The sequence below is a fragment of the Nerophis ophidion genome, linkage group LG01, assembly GCF_033978795.1.
Source record: "Nerophis ophidion isolate RoL-2023_Sa linkage group LG01, RoL_Noph_v1.0, whole genome shotgun sequence".
Lineage (NCBI taxonomy): Eukaryota > Metazoa > Chordata > Actinopteri > Syngnathiformes > Syngnathidae > Nerophis > Nerophis ophidion.
The window spans coordinates 84,081,616-84,100,053 of NC_084611.1; the positions used below are offsets into that span (position 1 = coordinate 84,081,616).

Below are 18,438 nucleotides of genomic sequence, written 5' to 3' on the forward strand. Positions count from 1 at the left end.
ACTTCAACAAACTCAAATTCACACATAACACATCCCGCTCATTGAACTTTGTGTGTATTTTTTTTGTTTAAAAGATGTCCAATCAGCATTAAAAAAAAAATCTAAATTACACCCATTTAAATCAATTACAAAGAATTATGGGGAAAAATGTAATACACTCTCTCCACGCTTATCCATGTTTGGCACATTATAGCTGCTTGATATTTCTGATTGATTAAATAGGTAGGGGTTGAATTTTCTCATTCTCTTATATTATTATAATAATATGTAATCATATATAAATATGTATATATGGATATATGTATGTGTATATATAAATGTATATACATATATGTATGTATAAATGTATGTGTGTATGTATTTATACATATGTATGTAAATATATATACATATATATATATATATATACACATATATTTATGTATATATGTATGTATGTATATATATCTGTATATATGTATATATGTATGTATGTATATACATCTGTATATATGTAAATATGTATGTATTTGTATGTATGTATATATGTATGTATTTGTATGTATGTATATACATGTATATATATATATATGTATGTATATGTATATATCTGTGTATATATATGGGAGACAAATATTTGTATAATATGTATATTTTTATATATATATGTATCTGTATATATGTATGTATGTATATATAAATCTATGTATATATGTTTATGTGTATATATATAAGTATATATATATATATATATATATATATATATATATATATATACACATATTTACTTACTTTTCATGCAGTTTGCTTTTGGCCCCAATTTATTTAAGCCTAATACGGCCCCCCACTCAAAAAATCTGGGCACCCCTGTTCCACACAAACAATCTTTTCTGCAGTCTGCAAATGTAACTAATTCGACAGAAGACCCCACAAACATGTGACTAAATGTACCGACTGCATAATCTCTCCTAGGGCAACCCAGGTCCATCAGGCCTGAAAGGGAACAGTGGAGAAATGGGACCACCTGTAAGTAAACTGGTTGTCATAGCAACACACCTTTTCCACACTTTAGTTTTAATACTGTGCTCCCTCCATAGGGTCCACCCGGAGCGATGGGTATGCCCGGACAGAATGGCCGTCTCGGGAAAAGGGTGCGCTTTTGACCTGATATTTACCCAGTCCCGGTCTTCAGAATGCAGCTAATTCTTGTGTGTGTCAGGGTCGAGCGGGGGCGGACGGCGGGCGCGGCGCTATCGGAGAGACGGGCGCAAAGGTGAGGACGACTCTCGCCGTGGTCGCATTCGTCTTGCTAAAACCGTCTCTCGTCGTAGGGGGACAGGGGATTCGACGGCTTGCCCGGTCTACCCGGAAACCAAGGACATAAAGTAAGCGGTCATGAAAAGCTACACTCAGAATCTCATTCGACTAACGGCCATCTTCGCCTTCCCTCAGGGCGAGCGGGGGAAGCCAGGGCCGGTGGGATCTGCAGGAGAGCTGGGAGAAAAGGTAAAAGTTTTTTGTCAGCGTCTGGGAGTTAGGTAACCTTCTTGTTCTTAACCATATTGGATGTTGATGTTTGCAGGGTGCTGAGGGGCCGCCTGGACCGAGAGGACAACCAGGGGATGCTGTGAGTGCCCACACACGTCTGAGGCTGATTGTTATGGTCGTGTGCTTTGTTGACTTCCTTTACATTTGAACGCGAGCATCAGAATCCTAGCAGGCAAAAAACGCCAAACAAAAGGACTCGAGGAGGCGGTCTCAACTTTTCCACTACAGAGAAGCCCCGGGGGCCCACTTAGATATTAACACTGAATTAATCATCTTACTCTTGATTTTAATCATATCTGTAGAAGTCGCGTGCTCGTGGTCCCACTGATAAATACGCCAGGTGATGCAGAGCTGACCAAGGTTTAATAGGGTTTTTCCACAGCTCATCAGACAAACGTTCGTTCTCGACTTTTCAGTCTCTCCCAATACTCCTCCCCCTCCTGCACCCGGCCGCTCTATGTTAAAGACAACAGATGATTATATTAAAACGTACCACCTGTGAAATCTAACCACCTGCAGGCTGTGTCTCGCCAACAGCACATGCCCCGCCCCTGTCCGATGGTGCTCATCCTCAGCACCATAGACAGCGGCGGTCATACTTGCCAACCTTGAAACCTATGATTTCGGGAGGTGGGGGGCATGGTCGGGGGTGGGGCGGAGGCGTGGTTGGGGGCGTGGTTAAGAGGGGAGGAGTCTATTTACAGCCAATTAACCAACTGGAGTATTTCATATATATGTATATATATATATATATATATATATATGAAATACTTGACTTTCAGTGAATTCTAGCCATATATATTTATTTTATTATATATATAAATAAAATAAATACTTGAATTTCAGACGGCACCTATCATATACACAGTAATAAAAACACAATTGTTCTACTAACTGTACTGTGCTTGCTGGTTACTAAAAAAAAATAGATAAAGAACACTTGCCTTTCACTATTTTAGTAACCTTTGTTCTGCCGTTTGCGTACTGGCCAATCAAAAAGCAACCCCGGCCATAACGCTATAGCCAACATTCACCAGGAGATGGCAACAGACAACATAGAATCACTCTATTACAGACGGCGTCGCCATGGCTGTAACTTCCTCGTTTTTCTGCTTCGTCTCCTTGTGTGTGCAGTTTTTTATTAAAATCCGGAGATGTTGTAACGTGATTGGGCAGGCAAGCTGTTTATACACGAGAAAGCGGATGTGAAAACAGGCTGTCCCCACTCATGTCCGCATGAAGCTGGAGGGGGCGTGGCCTCCAGCTCCGAATGAATTTCGGGAGATTTTCGGGATAAAATTTCTTCCGGGAGGTTTTCGGGAGAGGCACTGAATTTTGGGAGTCTCCCGTAAATCCGTGAGGGTTGGCAAGTATGGCGGCGGTTCAATAGTTATGTTTAACCTACTTACAGTTAACAATCTCGTCAAATGATATAATATCATATGTTAATCACAAAGATTAATTGTCTGTTTAACACAGTGGTGTCCAAACTAAGGCCTGTGGGCCAAATGTGGGCAGTCAATGCCCTCACTTTGGCACGCCAGATGTCATACATTGAGGGGTCTTACACACAGGGAGATTGCAGTTGTTTAATAGGAGCAGCTACTATGCCACCATCTAGTGGACAATGTGAGTAATTCAAGTCAATGGCCTATAATTATGCTGTGAATAAATGTATGCGCAGCATTAACTGATACGACCCAAAGCATTTATCGGCCGATATTATCGGACATCTCTAAAAATAATAATGATAACAGAGTAAAATAATAAGATACATCGATAAAATTAAATAAAACAATAAAAAAACAAATTAATAAAATAGAATGACCACAAGACTCACACCAATTTAAAAGCCAGAGAATAAAAGTGGATTTTAAGACGAGAATTAAAACATTCAACAGTGGGGGCCATTCTGACATGAGGGACCAGAACATTCCAAAGTTTAGGGCCAACACCAGAAAAGGCCCTGTCTCCCCTACTTTTTAAGCCTCGTTTTAGGCCCCACAAGTTGGAACTGGCCCTTGGACCTCATCGTGCGAGCCTGAGCATAAATGTATACATTTACTACAGTTTTCGTTACTAATACTGTAGTGTTTGCATGTTTCTTTGCAATGTGGGTCTCTAAAGTGTAGCCCCTTTTTTTGTTGGGAGAAAAAAAAGCAAAAAAGAGGCGGAAAGTAATGGGAAATATTAATTAGGGCTGGGCAATATGGCTGAAAACTGTATCACGATATCATTCATATCGGTCAATATTGATAATTATATTTTTTTATGACTTTTGGTCCAAAATATGGACCAAAAGAAAAGTATATTAAATATAAAAAAATGTATTTCAAACTTAACCTTCCTCTGATTATAATCCCCTCGCTATAAAGGGAGAAAATAAAATAAAAAATCAACACAAGCATGGAAAACTCTCAAACAATGTTGACAAAATACTAAAATCACATTGAACATTTAACAATAACCTGTTAAAATGAAGGTGCAAAAATAAAGGAATAAGTAAAAAAAAAAAGCTTAAATAAAGTGTAAGAAAATAGTGCAAAATGTAAACCTAGAGAAAGCTGAAAAGGCCAGGAAGTTACAGCTGTGCTCTAAAGGGTGAGCACGGTTAAGGTGGTGTGGTATTACTATTCTTGGTGGGGGCGAGCGCCTTGTATCATTTACAGACCACATTGGTCTGAGTACGGTCCCTTTGAAAAAATCTAAAAAACTGCCACACTGTCCAGGTGACTTTTCTTATTTATTCCACAATTTCTTCATTTTTACTTTCTCTTCTCACTCCATGCAAAGAATCAACCGCCAGAAGACAAGATGGCACATACACACCTGATAGTTGATACTCTTACCTGATTGGCTGTTGGCGTGTCACTCCCACTGATCAGGGATCACTTCCTGCGTTGCTCGGTTACCAGAAAGCGAGTGTCTTTGTTCACACAACCAACCTTGTTTTGCGAATTACGCATTTTTCCGATGAAGAAGAAAATATTTTTTTTATTGATATCGATTACCTGTATATCACTGAACATTATTATTATTGTTTTATTGCACAGCCCTAGCATTTATAATATGACATCACTTATACATAACTTCTTAAGATATCTTCCATCCATTCATCAATCTTCCTCCGCTTATCCGAGGTCGGGTCACGGGGGCAGCAGCCTAAGCAGGGAAACCCAGACTTCCCTCTCCCTAGCCACTTCGTCCAGCTCTTCTCGGGGACACCGAGGCATTCCCAGGCCAGCCGGGAGAGATAGTCTTGCCAACGTGTCCTGGGTCTTCCCCAGTCGGACGTGTCCAAAACACCTCCCTAGGCATTCGGGTGGCATCCTGACCCGATGCCTGAACCACCTCATCTGGCTCTTTCGATGTGGAGGAGCAGCGGCTTTACTTTGAGATCCTCCCGGATGGCAGAGCTTCTCACCCTATCTCTAAGGGAAACCCGTGATCCTGTCCTTTCGGTCGTAACCCAAAGCTCATGACCATAGGTGAGGATGGGAATGTAGATCGACCGTTAAATTGAGAGCTTTGCCTTCCGGCTCAGTTCCTTCTTCACCACAACGGATCGATACAACGTCCGCATTACTGAAGACGCCGCACCGATCCGCCTGTCGATCTCACGATCCACTCTTCCCTCACTCCTGAACAAAACTCAGAGGTACTTGAACTCCTCCATTTGGGCAGGGTCTCCTCCCCAACCCGGAGAAGGGCGAGAACCATGGACTCGGACTTGGAGGTGCTGATTCTCATCCCAGTCGCTTCACACTCTGCTGCGAACCGTTCCAGTGAGAGCTGAAGATCCCGGCCAGATGAAGCCATCAGGACCACATCATCTGCAAAAAAGCAGAGACCTAATCCTGCAGCCACCAAACCAAATCCCCTCAACAACTTGACTGCGCCTAGAAATTCTGTCCATAAAAGTTATGAACAGAAATGGTGACCTTGGCAGAGTCCAAATCTCACTGGAAACGTGTTCGACTTACTGCCGGCAATGCGGACCAAGCTCTGACACTGATCATACAGGGAGCGGACGGCCACAATCAGACAGTCTGATACCCCATACTCTCTGATCACTCCCCACAGGACTTCCCGAGGGACACGGTCGAAGGTTTTCTCCAAGTCCACAAAGCACATGTAGACTGGTTGGGCAAACTCCCATGCACCCTCAAGGACCCTGCCCTGAGAGTATAGAGCTGGCCACCAGTTCCACGACCAGGACTAAAACCACATTGTTCCTCCTGAATCCGAGGTTCAACTATCTGGCGTAGCCTCCTCTCCAGTACACCTGAATAAACCTTACCGGGAAGGCAGAGGAGTGTGATCCCACGATAGTTGGAACACACCCTCCGGTTCCCCTTCTTATAGAGAAGAACCACCACCCCGGTCTGCCAATCCAGAAGTACCGCCTTCTTGAGATATCTTGATTATAAAATAACATAAAATAGACACTAGATTCAGTGAATCAAATATGATTTTTTTGTGTGTGTTTGGTGACAATGCCAACTACTGGTCTGGCATGCATATTACAGTGCAACGTTTTTTCAGCTGGGATTAGTTTAATCTAGGGATATCCGATAATATCAGACTGCCGGTATTATCGGCCGATAAATGCTGTAAAATGTAATATCGGAAATTATCGGTATCGGTTTCAAAAAAGTAAAATGTATGATTTTTTTAAAACGCCGCTGTGTACACGGATGTCGGGAGAAGTACGGAGCGGCAATATACTGTAAAGGCTCGGCCTTTGCGTGCCGGCCCAGTCACATAATATCTACGGCTTTTCACACACACACGAGTGAATGCAATGCATACTTGGTCAGCGGCCATACAGGTCACACTGAGGGTGGCCGAATAAACAACTTTAACACTGTTACAAATATGCGCCACACTGTGAACCCACACCAAACAAGAACAACAAACACATTTCGGGACAACATTCGCACCGTGACACAACATAAACACAACAGAACAAATACTAGGAACTCCTTGCAGCACTAACTCTTCCGGGACGCTACAATATACTTGAGTTGATTTATTTTGGAAAACCTTGTTACATTGTTTATAGCATCACAACAAAATTAGGCATAATAATGTGTTAATTTCACGACTGTATATATCGGTATCGATTGATATCGGTAATTAAGAGTTGGACAATATCGGATATCGGCAAAAAAGCCATTATCGGACATCTCTAATCCCCACCTCTCTTCGGTGCTCAATCTGATAACGCACAAGTTCACACAATTCTGGCCTTTTTAAAGGAAAGCCTGGCAACCACGATGTACCCCCTGAGGCACATTTCGGGAGCACATCCGCACCGTAACACGACATAAACACAACAGAACTGTGAAAGTCTCTCGATGTCGTGCGGGTTCCATGGACCACCAAATAGGGAAAGTGTTGAGCAGGGTTGTGACTCTGTTTATTTTTGCAAAAAAAAACCTCAGTGCAGGTCGCTTTTCAGCTCCCCTTCTCTGCTCACTCATCCGCTGGCTTTCCAGTTTGCCTCGTTGTCGTCTGCCTCTGGGTCTCTTCCTCTCTCGCACAGCGTCAGCTTCCCTCTGGCTCCTTCCCGTCTCTCCGCTTCTCCCCCTGACGTTCACGGCTGTCGCCCTTTTATACAGTGAGTAAGGATTAACCAATTTCCTCGAGGTGTGCGATCCACGCACCTGAACTTGATTGCAGCATTTTTCCCGCTCGCTCGCCGTCCACGCCTCCCCGCCGCCATCTTGGGCCGGGTTCCGGCGTGCCCTGCCTCACTGTCGGACTGCCAGCTCCGCCTCTCCACAAGAACAAATACACAGAAACCCTTGCAGCACTAACTCTTCCGGGACGCTACAATATACACCCCCCCAACCCCCACCTAAACTCGGCCCACCTCAACCTCCTCATGCTCTCTCAGAGAGACCATGTCCCAAATTTCAAGCTGCTTTTTTGAGGCATGTTAAAAAAAATAATGCACTTTGTGACTTCAGTAATAAATACGGCAGTGCCATGTTGGCATTTTTTCTCTCCATAACTTGAGTTGATTTATTTAGGAAAACCTTGTTGCATTGTTTAATGCACTCACAATAAAATTAGGCATAATAATGTGTAAATTCCACCACTGTATATATTGGTATCAGTTGATATCGGGATCGGTAATTAAGAGTTGGACAATATCGGAATATCGGCAAAAAAAAGCCATTATCGGACATATCTTTGGGATTTGCATTGTCAAACTTGGACTATGACTTGGACTATGGGATAGTTTATTTCTCCGATGCAATGGGAAATTTGCACAAGCCAGACGTGAATGTAAGTACATTTTTATTTAGTTATCTAGAAAAACTCAAAAAAAAGCAAACAAAGGGCGCGCACAAAGACGGAGAACAAACTTGACTAATGACAAAACAAAAGACTAGTACAAAGGCTACAAACTATAAACATGAACAAAAACACTTGCACTGTGGCATGAATAGCAAAACTTACGTGGCCTGGAGAAAAACGAACAGCATGGAATGGCATGAAGGAGTTAAGGTATACGTGGGTAAAGTGGAAAGTTGCCAGGTCGACTACCTGGTAACTGTCGCTTAAATAATAACTGTGATCATTGCAAACAGGTGTGAGGGCTGAGGACAGTGGCGTGGCGTGAAGGCCAGGTGAAAATTAAATGAGCTGACATGGAAACGAAAACAAACCAGGAAGTGTAAAACAGGAACTGAGTGTCCAAAAAACAAAACCGAACATGACCAAAACAAATCATGATCCATATGCGTGACATGCATGCAATAAAATATGATTTGCGGGGCATCTATTTGCCTGCAAGGACCAAACATGATGTGTGTTGCAGGGTTCAAGAGGTCTGAATGGTCCCAGAGGTCGTCCGGGGCCCCCAGGACAGGCGGTGAGTTTTTCGACTTCACACACACACACACACACACACACACACCCTTTTAAACACCTGCTTCCTCTTTTTTCTTCGCAGGGCATTCGGGGAATCGATGGGGTTCAAGGTTCCAAGGGAAACATTGTGAGTGTTTTTGAAGGCAGCTGAAAGACGAGCCTCACCTTTGACGAGCTCCCACGATGATGTAATGTCATGTTTTTGTGTGTTTGTCAGGGGGCCCCTGGAGATATCGGAGCACCTGGACAGCAAGGCAACCCTGGAATTCTGGTACACACACACACAGACACACACACACAAAAAGAACACTATCACCTGTGACACGTTTCCATATGTCCCTCAGGGCTTCCCTGGTCCTCAGGGGTTAGTGGGGTTGCCTGGAGACAAGGTACGAGAGAACACCTCTGGGATTGGACGCAGGAGTTTGACTTATTTTTCTCTAATAGGGCCCTCAAGGGAAGAAAGGGATGCAAGGCTTACCTGGAATTGACGGACCTCCAGTAAGCACACACACCTATTCTAGTCTATTCTTAGGTTTGGGTGATCATGTTCTGTTTAGTTATGTTCTGTTTTGTTTTTGACTCCATTAGTTCCTGTCATTGTGCACTCTTGTTTGTTTTTGTCACCATGACTACCAATAAGTTTGCACCTGACCCGGTTCATTTGGACTCATGCACCTGTTAATCACTGCACCTATTTAAGCCTGTAGTTGCCAGGCAGTCAGCCTAGTGACATCACCCTCTATCACCTTCTACTCACCTCCTACACACCCATGTTATCTATGCCGATGATCCATGCTCTTTCTCGGTCCAAGTAAGCTTTTCATGCCATAGTTTGCAAGTTTTGTTTTATGTTCATAGTTCTCCAATTGTGCGAGTTTTTGTTTTCATAGCCAAGTTTGTTCTCCGCCTTGTGCGCACCTTTTGTTTGTTCCTTTTTATAGTATAATTAAAAGATGTCTTTACCTTCACGCCGTGTCCGCTCCAGTAGCTTTGCACCACGGGAAAATAATCCATACCATAGTCCAAGTCATGACACTTTATTGTTGCATAGCAACAAGACCCTTTGCACCTTTTCCCTATACGACTGACTGGGCATTATAAGGCCCGGGGGCCACATGCGGAACGTTAAGCTTTTCAATCTGGCCCGCCGGACATTCCCAAATAAATAATACATTGATAATAATAATAAACAGAAATAAAATACATATAAACAGATACACATATATATGTATATATATACACACATATAAATATATACATATATGTATTTATATGTATATATACACATATATACATACATATGTATATAAGGAGTTATTTTATTTATTTTTTTTTCGAAGCACTGCACTAATTCGAAAAATTTAAGTCAGGCTTATTTATGGTGCGTGACATAATTGACCCATTTTTCCCAGTATGAAGTAAATTTCTCCAATTTTTAATTAATAAAGGCAGTTATCTTCTCCATGTTATGTAGGTTGTTTTTTTTCTACCCTTTGCGTTCATATTTTGCTGTTTTTGTTGTATTTATTGTGTGTTTCGCTTTATTATGAAATATGTCGATTGAGAGGGGGTGTGTCGTTCAGTTGTCAGTATTCAGTGTTTTATCGTTCATAGTTAATATTTTAAATCCCACATTCTTTATTTCCATGTACATTCCGGGTGTCTCATTCAGTATAAAAGCGTAAAATTGCATTCCGTATTTTTAAGGCGGTCAGTCAAAGTTTTTAACATTCAACCTGACATTATTAAGTTTTGTATTAGTATTCCTAAAAATATATAAACCGGCCCCCGGACACATTTTGTTGTCTAAATTTGGCCCCCGAGTCAAAATAATTGCCCAGGCCTGCTTTACGACGACAACTGACAAGATGTACACGTCCTTTTGTCAACAGGGCCACCCAGGAAGGGAAGGTACTCCAGGGGAAAAAGGTCTGCCGGTAAGAAATGGTTGTTTTTACATGAACTTGATGGACGAGTGAGGCGTCTAGATTGGATCTCATCTACGTTGAAAGTTGGTCTTTGTTGCGGGAAAAGAAACTATTTCTAATTAGCTCAAAAAACATTGTAACATTGTTACCGACGAAGCACCTTCTATTGCTCGGCTGTCGAGAGCTTGCTGACGTACTGCATAAGAGTGCGGTACGCCAGCTGCACTGAAGCAGACAAACAGGCGATTCAGAGGGTCATAAAGTCTGCACAGAAAATCATCGACTGTCCTTGCCCTCCCTGAAGGATTTACATAACTCCTGTTGCCTCAACAAAGCAAAACCATATTCCGCCTGTTCGACCTGCTACCATCGGGCAGGCGCTACAGGTGCATCAGAGCCAGAAAAACAGGCTTCTTTCCCAGAGCTGTCACCATGTTGAACTCTAACTTATAATATTAATTCACCACTATACAATATCCTACCCTAATACCCTTCAAGTGCAATACGTCCGACACTGATTGTTATTTATTACTTCGGTACTCTTGTCTTGTTCTGTATATTGTACAGTATTTTGTATTTCTATAGTGTTTTGTATATTGTACAGGATTACTTATTATGTTTATTGGATAGTAATCTGTTTATTTCAATTGTTAGTTTTTCCTTCATTACCTTTTGTGCCCATATTTGTTCCCACTACCGCACCTTAAGTTGGAGTCCTTAATCTCGTTATATGCAAATACAATGACAATAAAGTCCATTCTATTCAATTCTATTCTATTCAATATTATTGGATGGAAAAGCTTGTCTTTAATTGAGCAATATGTGTTCAAAAGATTGACATGAACATAATTGTGATTTATTGAAATTAGGCACTTTTCCATTGTTGTGGTGTAAGTCAGCTCTATAGTGTAGTTTCTTCTTGAAAACATCAACAATTACAACGGCCCCCTTTTTAGAGACTTTAGAAATAGATATCCAGGAAGCTGGTCTTTTTTTTGGGGGGGGGGTTGCTTAAATTTATATATTTTCTCCTGATGTACTTTTTATTGTGTTTACTAAACGTGCATGTTTGCTTACAGGGTCTCATGGGCGTGCAGGGGCCAGTCGGATACCCAGGACAAAGAGGAGTTAAGGTTGGAAATGCTTGTTTTGTGTCTTTTGTAACTCCACTTTGCTTAGTGCTTGTTTTTTAATTTTTTTTTTTTTTTTTTTTTTTTTTTGCACCTGATGTCCAATTCAGCCCTTGTCTATGTTTTTACTCCAGCAGTCTATCTTTTAAAAAAAAGTACTTTAATTGGAAAATATTCTGACAGGAAAAAAAATACCCCCCCCCCCCCGCAACCTCAAAAGGGACAAGCGGTAGAAAATAGATGGATGGATGGATAAACATTCTCTCTTTTTTTTTTTAAGTTTACCTTAATTGTAAAATATGTAGACAGAAAAAAATAAATATTAAATATTTTAAAAATATCTTAATTGTAAAATATGTAGACAGAAAAAAATAAATATTTGATATTTTTAAAACATACTTTAATTGTAAAATATGTAGAAAGAATACAATATCTTAAATGTTCGATCTTTTTTTAAGTACCCTAATTGTAAAATATGTAGACATAAAATGTTTTAATATTAAATATTAAACTTTTTTTTAAACTTTTTTCATTGTAAAATATGTAGACAGAAAAAACTAGATATTAAATATTATATATATATATTTTTTAAAGTACCTCAATTTTAAAATATGTAGACAGGAAAAAATGAAATATTCAATATTCTATCTTTTAAAAAAAAGTTTACCTTAATTTTCACATATGTAGACAGAAAAAAACGTAATATTAAATATTTGATCTTTTTTCAAAGTACCTTAATCGTAAAATAAGTACAGAAAAATATTTGTTAAATACTATATCTGTTTAAAAAAGCACCTTAATTGTAAAACAAGTAGACAGAAAAAAAGATTCTATCTATTTTTTTTAAGTGCCTTGATTGTAAAATATGTAGACAAAAAATGTTTTCATATTAAACATTCCTTTTATTTTTAAAGTACCTTAATTGTAAAATATGTCGACAGAAAAAATAGATATTAAATATTATATATTTTTTAAATACCTTAATTATAAAATATGTAGACAGAAAATAATTAAATATTAAATATTCTATATTTTTTCAAAGTGCCTTAACTGTAAAATATATAGACAGAAAAAAAATTATATTAAATATTCTATCTTTTTTTTTTTTAAAGTACCTTAATTGTAAAACAAGTAGACAGAAAAAAAAATATTCTATTTTTTTAAGTGCCTTGATTGTGAAATATGTAGACAAAAAAAGTTTTCATATTAAATATTCCTTTTTTTTTTAAAATACCTTGATTGTAAAATATGTTGACAGAAAAAATAGATATTAAATATGATATTTTTTCAAAAATACCTTAATTACAAAATATGTAGACAGAAAATAATTCAATATTAAATATTCTGTCTTTTTTTTAAAGTGCCTTAATTGTAAAATATATAGACAGAAACAAATTAATATTAAATATTCTATCTTTTTTTTTTTTTTAAAGTACCTTAATTGTAAAATATGTAGACAGAAAAAAAATTTAAATATTAAATAATTTATCCTTTTTTTTAAGTACCATAATTGAAAAATATGTAGACAGAAAATAAACAAATTATATTTTATCTTTTAAAAAATGTACCTTAATTCTAAATTATATTGACAGAAACACAATGTTAAAATAAAATATGTTATATTTTAAACAATATGTAAAATATGTAGATAGAAAAAAATTCAATGAAAGATTAAATATTCCATCTTTTTTTTTAAAAAGTATCTTAATTGTAAAATATAGAGACGAAAAAATGTAAATATTAAATTATTTTGATCTGGGAAACATTTAAATAGAGATGGTCCAATTGATCGGTCACCGATTAACGCCCTTCAAATTTCCTTCAAGTATTATTATCTCTGGAAAACGAGGCTAAATATATTACACACCACGTAAAAACAAGTGGGAGGAGCAGACAAGAAAGCATGCTAATCTCTAAACTAGCCACTTAGACACACCTGGACAAAATACGGCCCATATAAAGTTTTCAGTCTGGCTCGTCGAAGATTTTCAAACAATTATTGTTTTTTTTGTACCTTTAAAATCAAATCTATAAATGTGTAGTGCAGTTCGTAAATGACTGTAAGTCCTAAACTATTGAACATATTCCAATGGTTGGAATCTGGACTTTAAAATGGAATACGGGTTATTACGTCATCATTAGGCCTGCGTCACAGCAACTCCAGGCAGATGAAGCACGAAGCAGAGTGGGCGGGGTTTGTTTACAGAGTGGCCAGCCTGAGACACAGATGTCACCAACACACGCAGGAACAGATTTTTCCAATAAAGTAAATTCCACCAACCAAATTCTTGGGGTGATGATTCGATTCTTGATTCACACAATGTTTTCCTTTTATCATTTGGTATAATAATTAGAATTTCAAAACAGGTTAGAGAAGCTTCTTCTGGTTGTATGGAGATGGCCTAAAAACGTATTTTTAAAAATGTAATGTTATATATATATATATATATATATATATATATATATATTTATATATATATATATATATGTGTGTATATATATATATATATATATATATATATATATATATATATATATATATATATACTTGGTCAAGGAGGGTGGCCGTGTAAACAACTTTAACACTGTTACAAATATGCGCCTCACGTTTCGGGAGAACATCCGCACCGTAACACAACAGAACAAAAACCCAGAACCCCTTGCACCACTAACTTTTCCGTGACGCTACAATATAAAAACCCCAGCCACCCTCAACCCCACCCACTTCAACCACCTCATAGTCTCTCAGGGAGAGCGTGTCCCAAATTCCAAGCTGCTGTTTTGAGGCATGTTAAAAAAATCTTCAATGTTGGCATTTTTTTCCATAACATGAGTTCATTTATTTTGGAAAACCTTGTTACATTGTTTAATGCATCCAGCGGGGCATCAGAACAAAATTAGGCATTATAATGTGTTAACTCCACGACTGTATATATCGGTATGGGTTGATATCGGAATGAGTAATTAAGAGTTGGACAATATCCGAATATCGGATATCGGCAAAAAAAGCCTTTATCGGACATCTCTAATACTTATTATTCGTCTTCAGGCATGCTCTTGGTGTTTAAAACACAGTTGGATCAGGCTGAGTTGAGGATGGTTAAATTTGCAGCCTCATTTAGAGACGGTAACTTCGTCTTCTGTGTCCCGTACTTTGGACAGGGAGCAGATGGAGTCCGCGGACTAAAGGGCAGCAAAGGTGAGAAGGTGAGCTATCCTGAGCGTGCCGTTGTCCAGTGACACATCCGATCAACCGCCATCTGGGCCGGACGTCATCTCTGGTAACATTATGTCGCCAAAAAGGGAGAGGACGGTTTCCCCGGCGCCAAGGGGGAGATGGGAGGCAAAGGGGACGCCGGAGACAACGGCGCTTCCGGAGGACGCGGAGAGGACGGACCCGAGGGACCCAAAGGACAGATGGGAGCTCAAGGAGAAGCGGGACCTCTGGGTGTTTCTGGAGAGAAGGTGCAGAGTCCAGGGCTCACAAAGTAACAAGAAAAAGATAAGGCGCTGAAATAGTGTTGCTATCTTTTTTTTCTTCTAGGGAAAACTGGGAGTGCCTGGACTGCCGGGATATCCTGGACGACTGGGACCAAAAGTAAAATACATTTGATGTCACTGAGATACACTATATTGCCAAAAGTACAAACCCCGTTTCCATATGAGTTGGGAAATGGAGTTAGATGTAAATATAAACGGAATACAATGATTTGCAAATCATTTTCAAACCATATTCAGTTGAATATGCTACAAAGACAACATATTTGATTAGTTTTTTGTGTGTGCAAATAATCATTAACTTTAGAATTTGACGCCAGCAACACGTGACAAAGAAGTTGGGAAAGGTGGCAATAAATACTGATAAAGTTGACGAATGCTCATGAAACACTTATTTGGAACATCGCACAGGTGTGCAGGCTAATTGGGAACAGGTGGGTGCCATGATTGGGTATAAAAACAGCTTCCCCAAAAAATGCTCAGTTTTTCACAAGAAAAAGAGTGCAGGTACTTTCCTGGCCCGCCTGCAGTCCAGACATGTCTCCCATCGAAAATGTGTGGCGCATTATGAAGCGTAAAATACGACAACAAGACCCCGGACTGTTGAACAACTTAAGCTGTACATCAAGTAAGAATGGGAAATAATTCCACTTTCAAAGCTTCAACAATTGGCTTCCTGTGCACTTAAGATTTGACTTTAAGGTTTTACTACTTACGTATAAAATACTACACGGTCTAGCTCCATCCTATCTTGCCGATTGTATTGTACCATATGTCCCGGGAAGAAATTTGCAATCAAAAGACTGGGGCTTATTAGTGATTCCTAAAGCCCAAAAAAATTCTGCGGGCTATAGAGCGTTTTCATTTCGGGCTCCAGTACTCTGGAATGCCCTCCCGGTAACAGTTCGAGATGCTACCTCAGGAGAAGCATTTAAGTCTCACCTTAAAACTCATCTGTATACTCTAGCCTTTAAATAGACCTCCTTTTTAGACCAATTGATCTGCCGCTTCTTTTCTTTTTCTCCTCTGTCCCCCCCTCCCTTGTGGAGGGGGTCCGGTCCGATGACCTTGCATGAAGTACTGGCCGTCCAGAGTCGGGACCCAGGATGGACCGCTCGCCTGTGTATCAGTTGGGGACATCTCTACGCTGCTGATCCGACTCCGCTTGGGATGGTTTCCTGTGGACGGGACTCTCGCTGCTGTCTTGGATCCGCTTTGAACTGAATTCTCGCGGCTGTGTTGGAGCCACTATGGATTGAATTTCACAGTATCATGTTAGACCCGCTCGACATCCATTGCTTTCGGTCCCCTAGAGGGGGAGGTTTGCCCACATTTGAGGTCCTCTCCAAGGTTCTCATAGTCATCATTGTCACTGGCGTCCCACTAGATGTGAGTTCTCCTTGGCCTTATGTGGGTTCTTCCTAGGATGTCGTAGTCATAGTGGTTTGTACAGTCCTTTGAGACATTTGTGATTTAGGGCTACATAAATAAACATTGATTGACTACTTACGAATAAAATACTACACGGTCTAGCTCCATCCTATCTTGCCGATTGAATTGTACCGTATGTCCCGGCAAGAAATCTGCAATCAAAAGACTCCTGCTTATTAGTGATTCCTAAAGCCCAAAAAAAGTCTGCGGGCTATAGATCGTTTTCCGTTCGGGCTCCAGTACTCTGGAATGCCCTCCCGGTAACAGTTCAAGATGCTACCTCAGTAGAAGCATTTAAGTCTCACCTTAAAACTCATCTGTATACTCTAGCCTTTAAATAGACCTCCTTTTTAGACCAATTGATCTGCCGCTTCTTTTCTTTTTCTCCTCTGTCCCCCCCCTCCCTTGTGGAGGGGGTCCGGTCCGATGACCATGGATGAAGTACTGGCTGTCCAGAGTCGGGACCCAGGATGGACCACTCGCCTGTGTATCGGTTGGGGACATCTTTACAATGCTGATCCGACTCCGCTTGGGATGGTTTCCTGTGGACGGGACTCTCGCTGCTGTCTTGAATCCGCTTTGAACTGAACTCTCGCGGCTGTGTTGGAGCCATTATGGATTGAACTTTCACAGTATCATGTTAAACCCGCTCGACATCCATTGCTTTTGGTCCCCTAGAGGGGGAGGTTTGCCCCCATTTGAGGTCCTCTCCAAGGTTCTCATAGTCCTCATTGTCACTGGCGTCCCACTGGGTGTGAGTTCTCCTTGCCCTTATGTGGGTTCTTCCGAGGATGTCGTAGTCGTATATTGGTTTGTACAGTCCTTTGAGACATTTGTGATTTAGGGCTATATAAATAAACATTGATTGATTGATTGATTGAATTAGTTTCCTCAGTTCCCAAACGTTTATTGAGTGTTGTTAAAAGAAAAGGTGATGTAACACAGTGGTGAACATGCCCTTTCCCAACTACTTTGGCACATGTTGCAGCCATGACATTCTAAGTTAATTATTATTTGCAAAAAAACAAAAAGTTTATCAGTTTGAACATCAAATATGTTGTCTTTGTAGTGCATTCAACTGAATATGGGTTGAAAAGGATTGGCAAATCATTGTATTCCGTTTATATTTACATCTAACACAATTTACCAACTCATATGGAAACGGGGTTTGTATATTCCTACATGACGCCGGATAACACTCAGGGAGCCCTCACTTTTTTGCACTCGTTATCCCGGTATTTTTCCGGCTATTATCCGCCGACCGCCGTGTTGCTGTAGGGAAGAAAAGCGGAACGACACACATTGTGGAAATAACATTATTCTCTGTGCGTCAGCTAAATACAAATATATTCCACAACCCCAAACATGTCTTTTTTCAAAGCCTGCAGTGAAGAGAAAAGTTAGTGATGTGCAAAGACAATTCCAGGAAAAGTGGGAAATGCAATATTTCTTTGTTGAGCACAGGGGCAGAAAATTCCGGTGCACAAGGAATACCATTTTAAACGTCATTACACAACTAGACATGCTGAGGAGTATGCAACATTTTTTTTAAGAAATCTTTTCTTGCGGCCCAGCCTCACCCAGACTCTGTGTAAATTAAGTTTGAGAACCCTGGCTTAGATGCAGCTTCTCGGCCATGGAAACCCATACCACGAAGCTCTCTGCGTTCTGTACGTGGGCTAATTGGAAGGTCACTGTCAGGCTTGCCACTGACAGTTTGTTTGTGTTTTAGTCCCTCCTCTGTGTTTAGTATCTCCTTTATTTAGTTCCTGTCTAGTACTCTTATTTTGTCATTTTCCTGTCTTGTTCCCTGAGTGCTGTGTTCCTCCTCAGCAGTGGCTGATTGGCACCTGGCCACACCTGTTGCCAATCAGCCCGCTCCTATTTGTACCTGCTTTGTCTTGTGTCAGTTGCTGGATCATTGTGTTGTCATTTGGACTTGTCTTTGCCATATGTTGCTCTGGTCGTGTCGATGTGATCTTTTCAGCTACTACCTGTCGTGCTACATTTTGTCCTGGTCGTCGTAGCGGTAAGCT

General features: G+C 40.1%; 1 protein-coding gene across 2 annotated transcripts in view; it reads left to right on the plus strand.

Annotated features, from left to right (window-relative positions):
* LOC133560790 (collagen alpha-1(XI) chain-like) overlaps window positions 1–18,438 on the plus strand; it is a 174,359-nt gene that overhangs the window by 120,602 nt on the left and 35,319 nt on the right. For both annotated transcript variants that reach the window (XM_061913732.1, XM_061913724.1), the window contains 16 exons: window positions 952–1,005; window positions 1,077–1,130; window positions 1,199–1,252; window positions 1,311–1,364; window positions 1,432–1,485; window positions 1,562–1,606; window positions 8,360–8,413; window positions 8,495–8,539; window positions 8,630–8,683; window positions 8,757–8,801; window positions 8,860–8,913; window positions 10,308–10,352; window positions 11,423–11,476; window positions 14,636–14,680; window positions 14,777–14,938; window positions 15,018–15,071. In XM_061913732.1, the coding sequence (XP_061769716.1) occupies window positions 952–1,005; window positions 1,077–1,130; window positions 1,199–1,252; window positions 1,311–1,364; window positions 1,432–1,485; window positions 1,562–1,606; window positions 8,360–8,413; window positions 8,495–8,539; window positions 8,630–8,683; window positions 8,757–8,801; window positions 8,860–8,913; window positions 10,308–10,352; window positions 11,423–11,476; window positions 14,636–14,680; window positions 14,777–14,938; window positions 15,018–15,071 (927 nt within the window). The remainder of the gene's footprint in view (window positions 1–951; window positions 1,006–1,076; window positions 1,131–1,198; window positions 1,253–1,310; window positions 1,365–1,431; window positions 1,486–1,561; window positions 1,607–8,359; window positions 8,414–8,494; window positions 8,540–8,629; window positions 8,684–8,756; window positions 8,802–8,859; window positions 8,914–10,307; window positions 10,353–11,422; window positions 11,477–14,635; window positions 14,681–14,776; window positions 14,939–15,017; window positions 15,072–18,438) is intronic.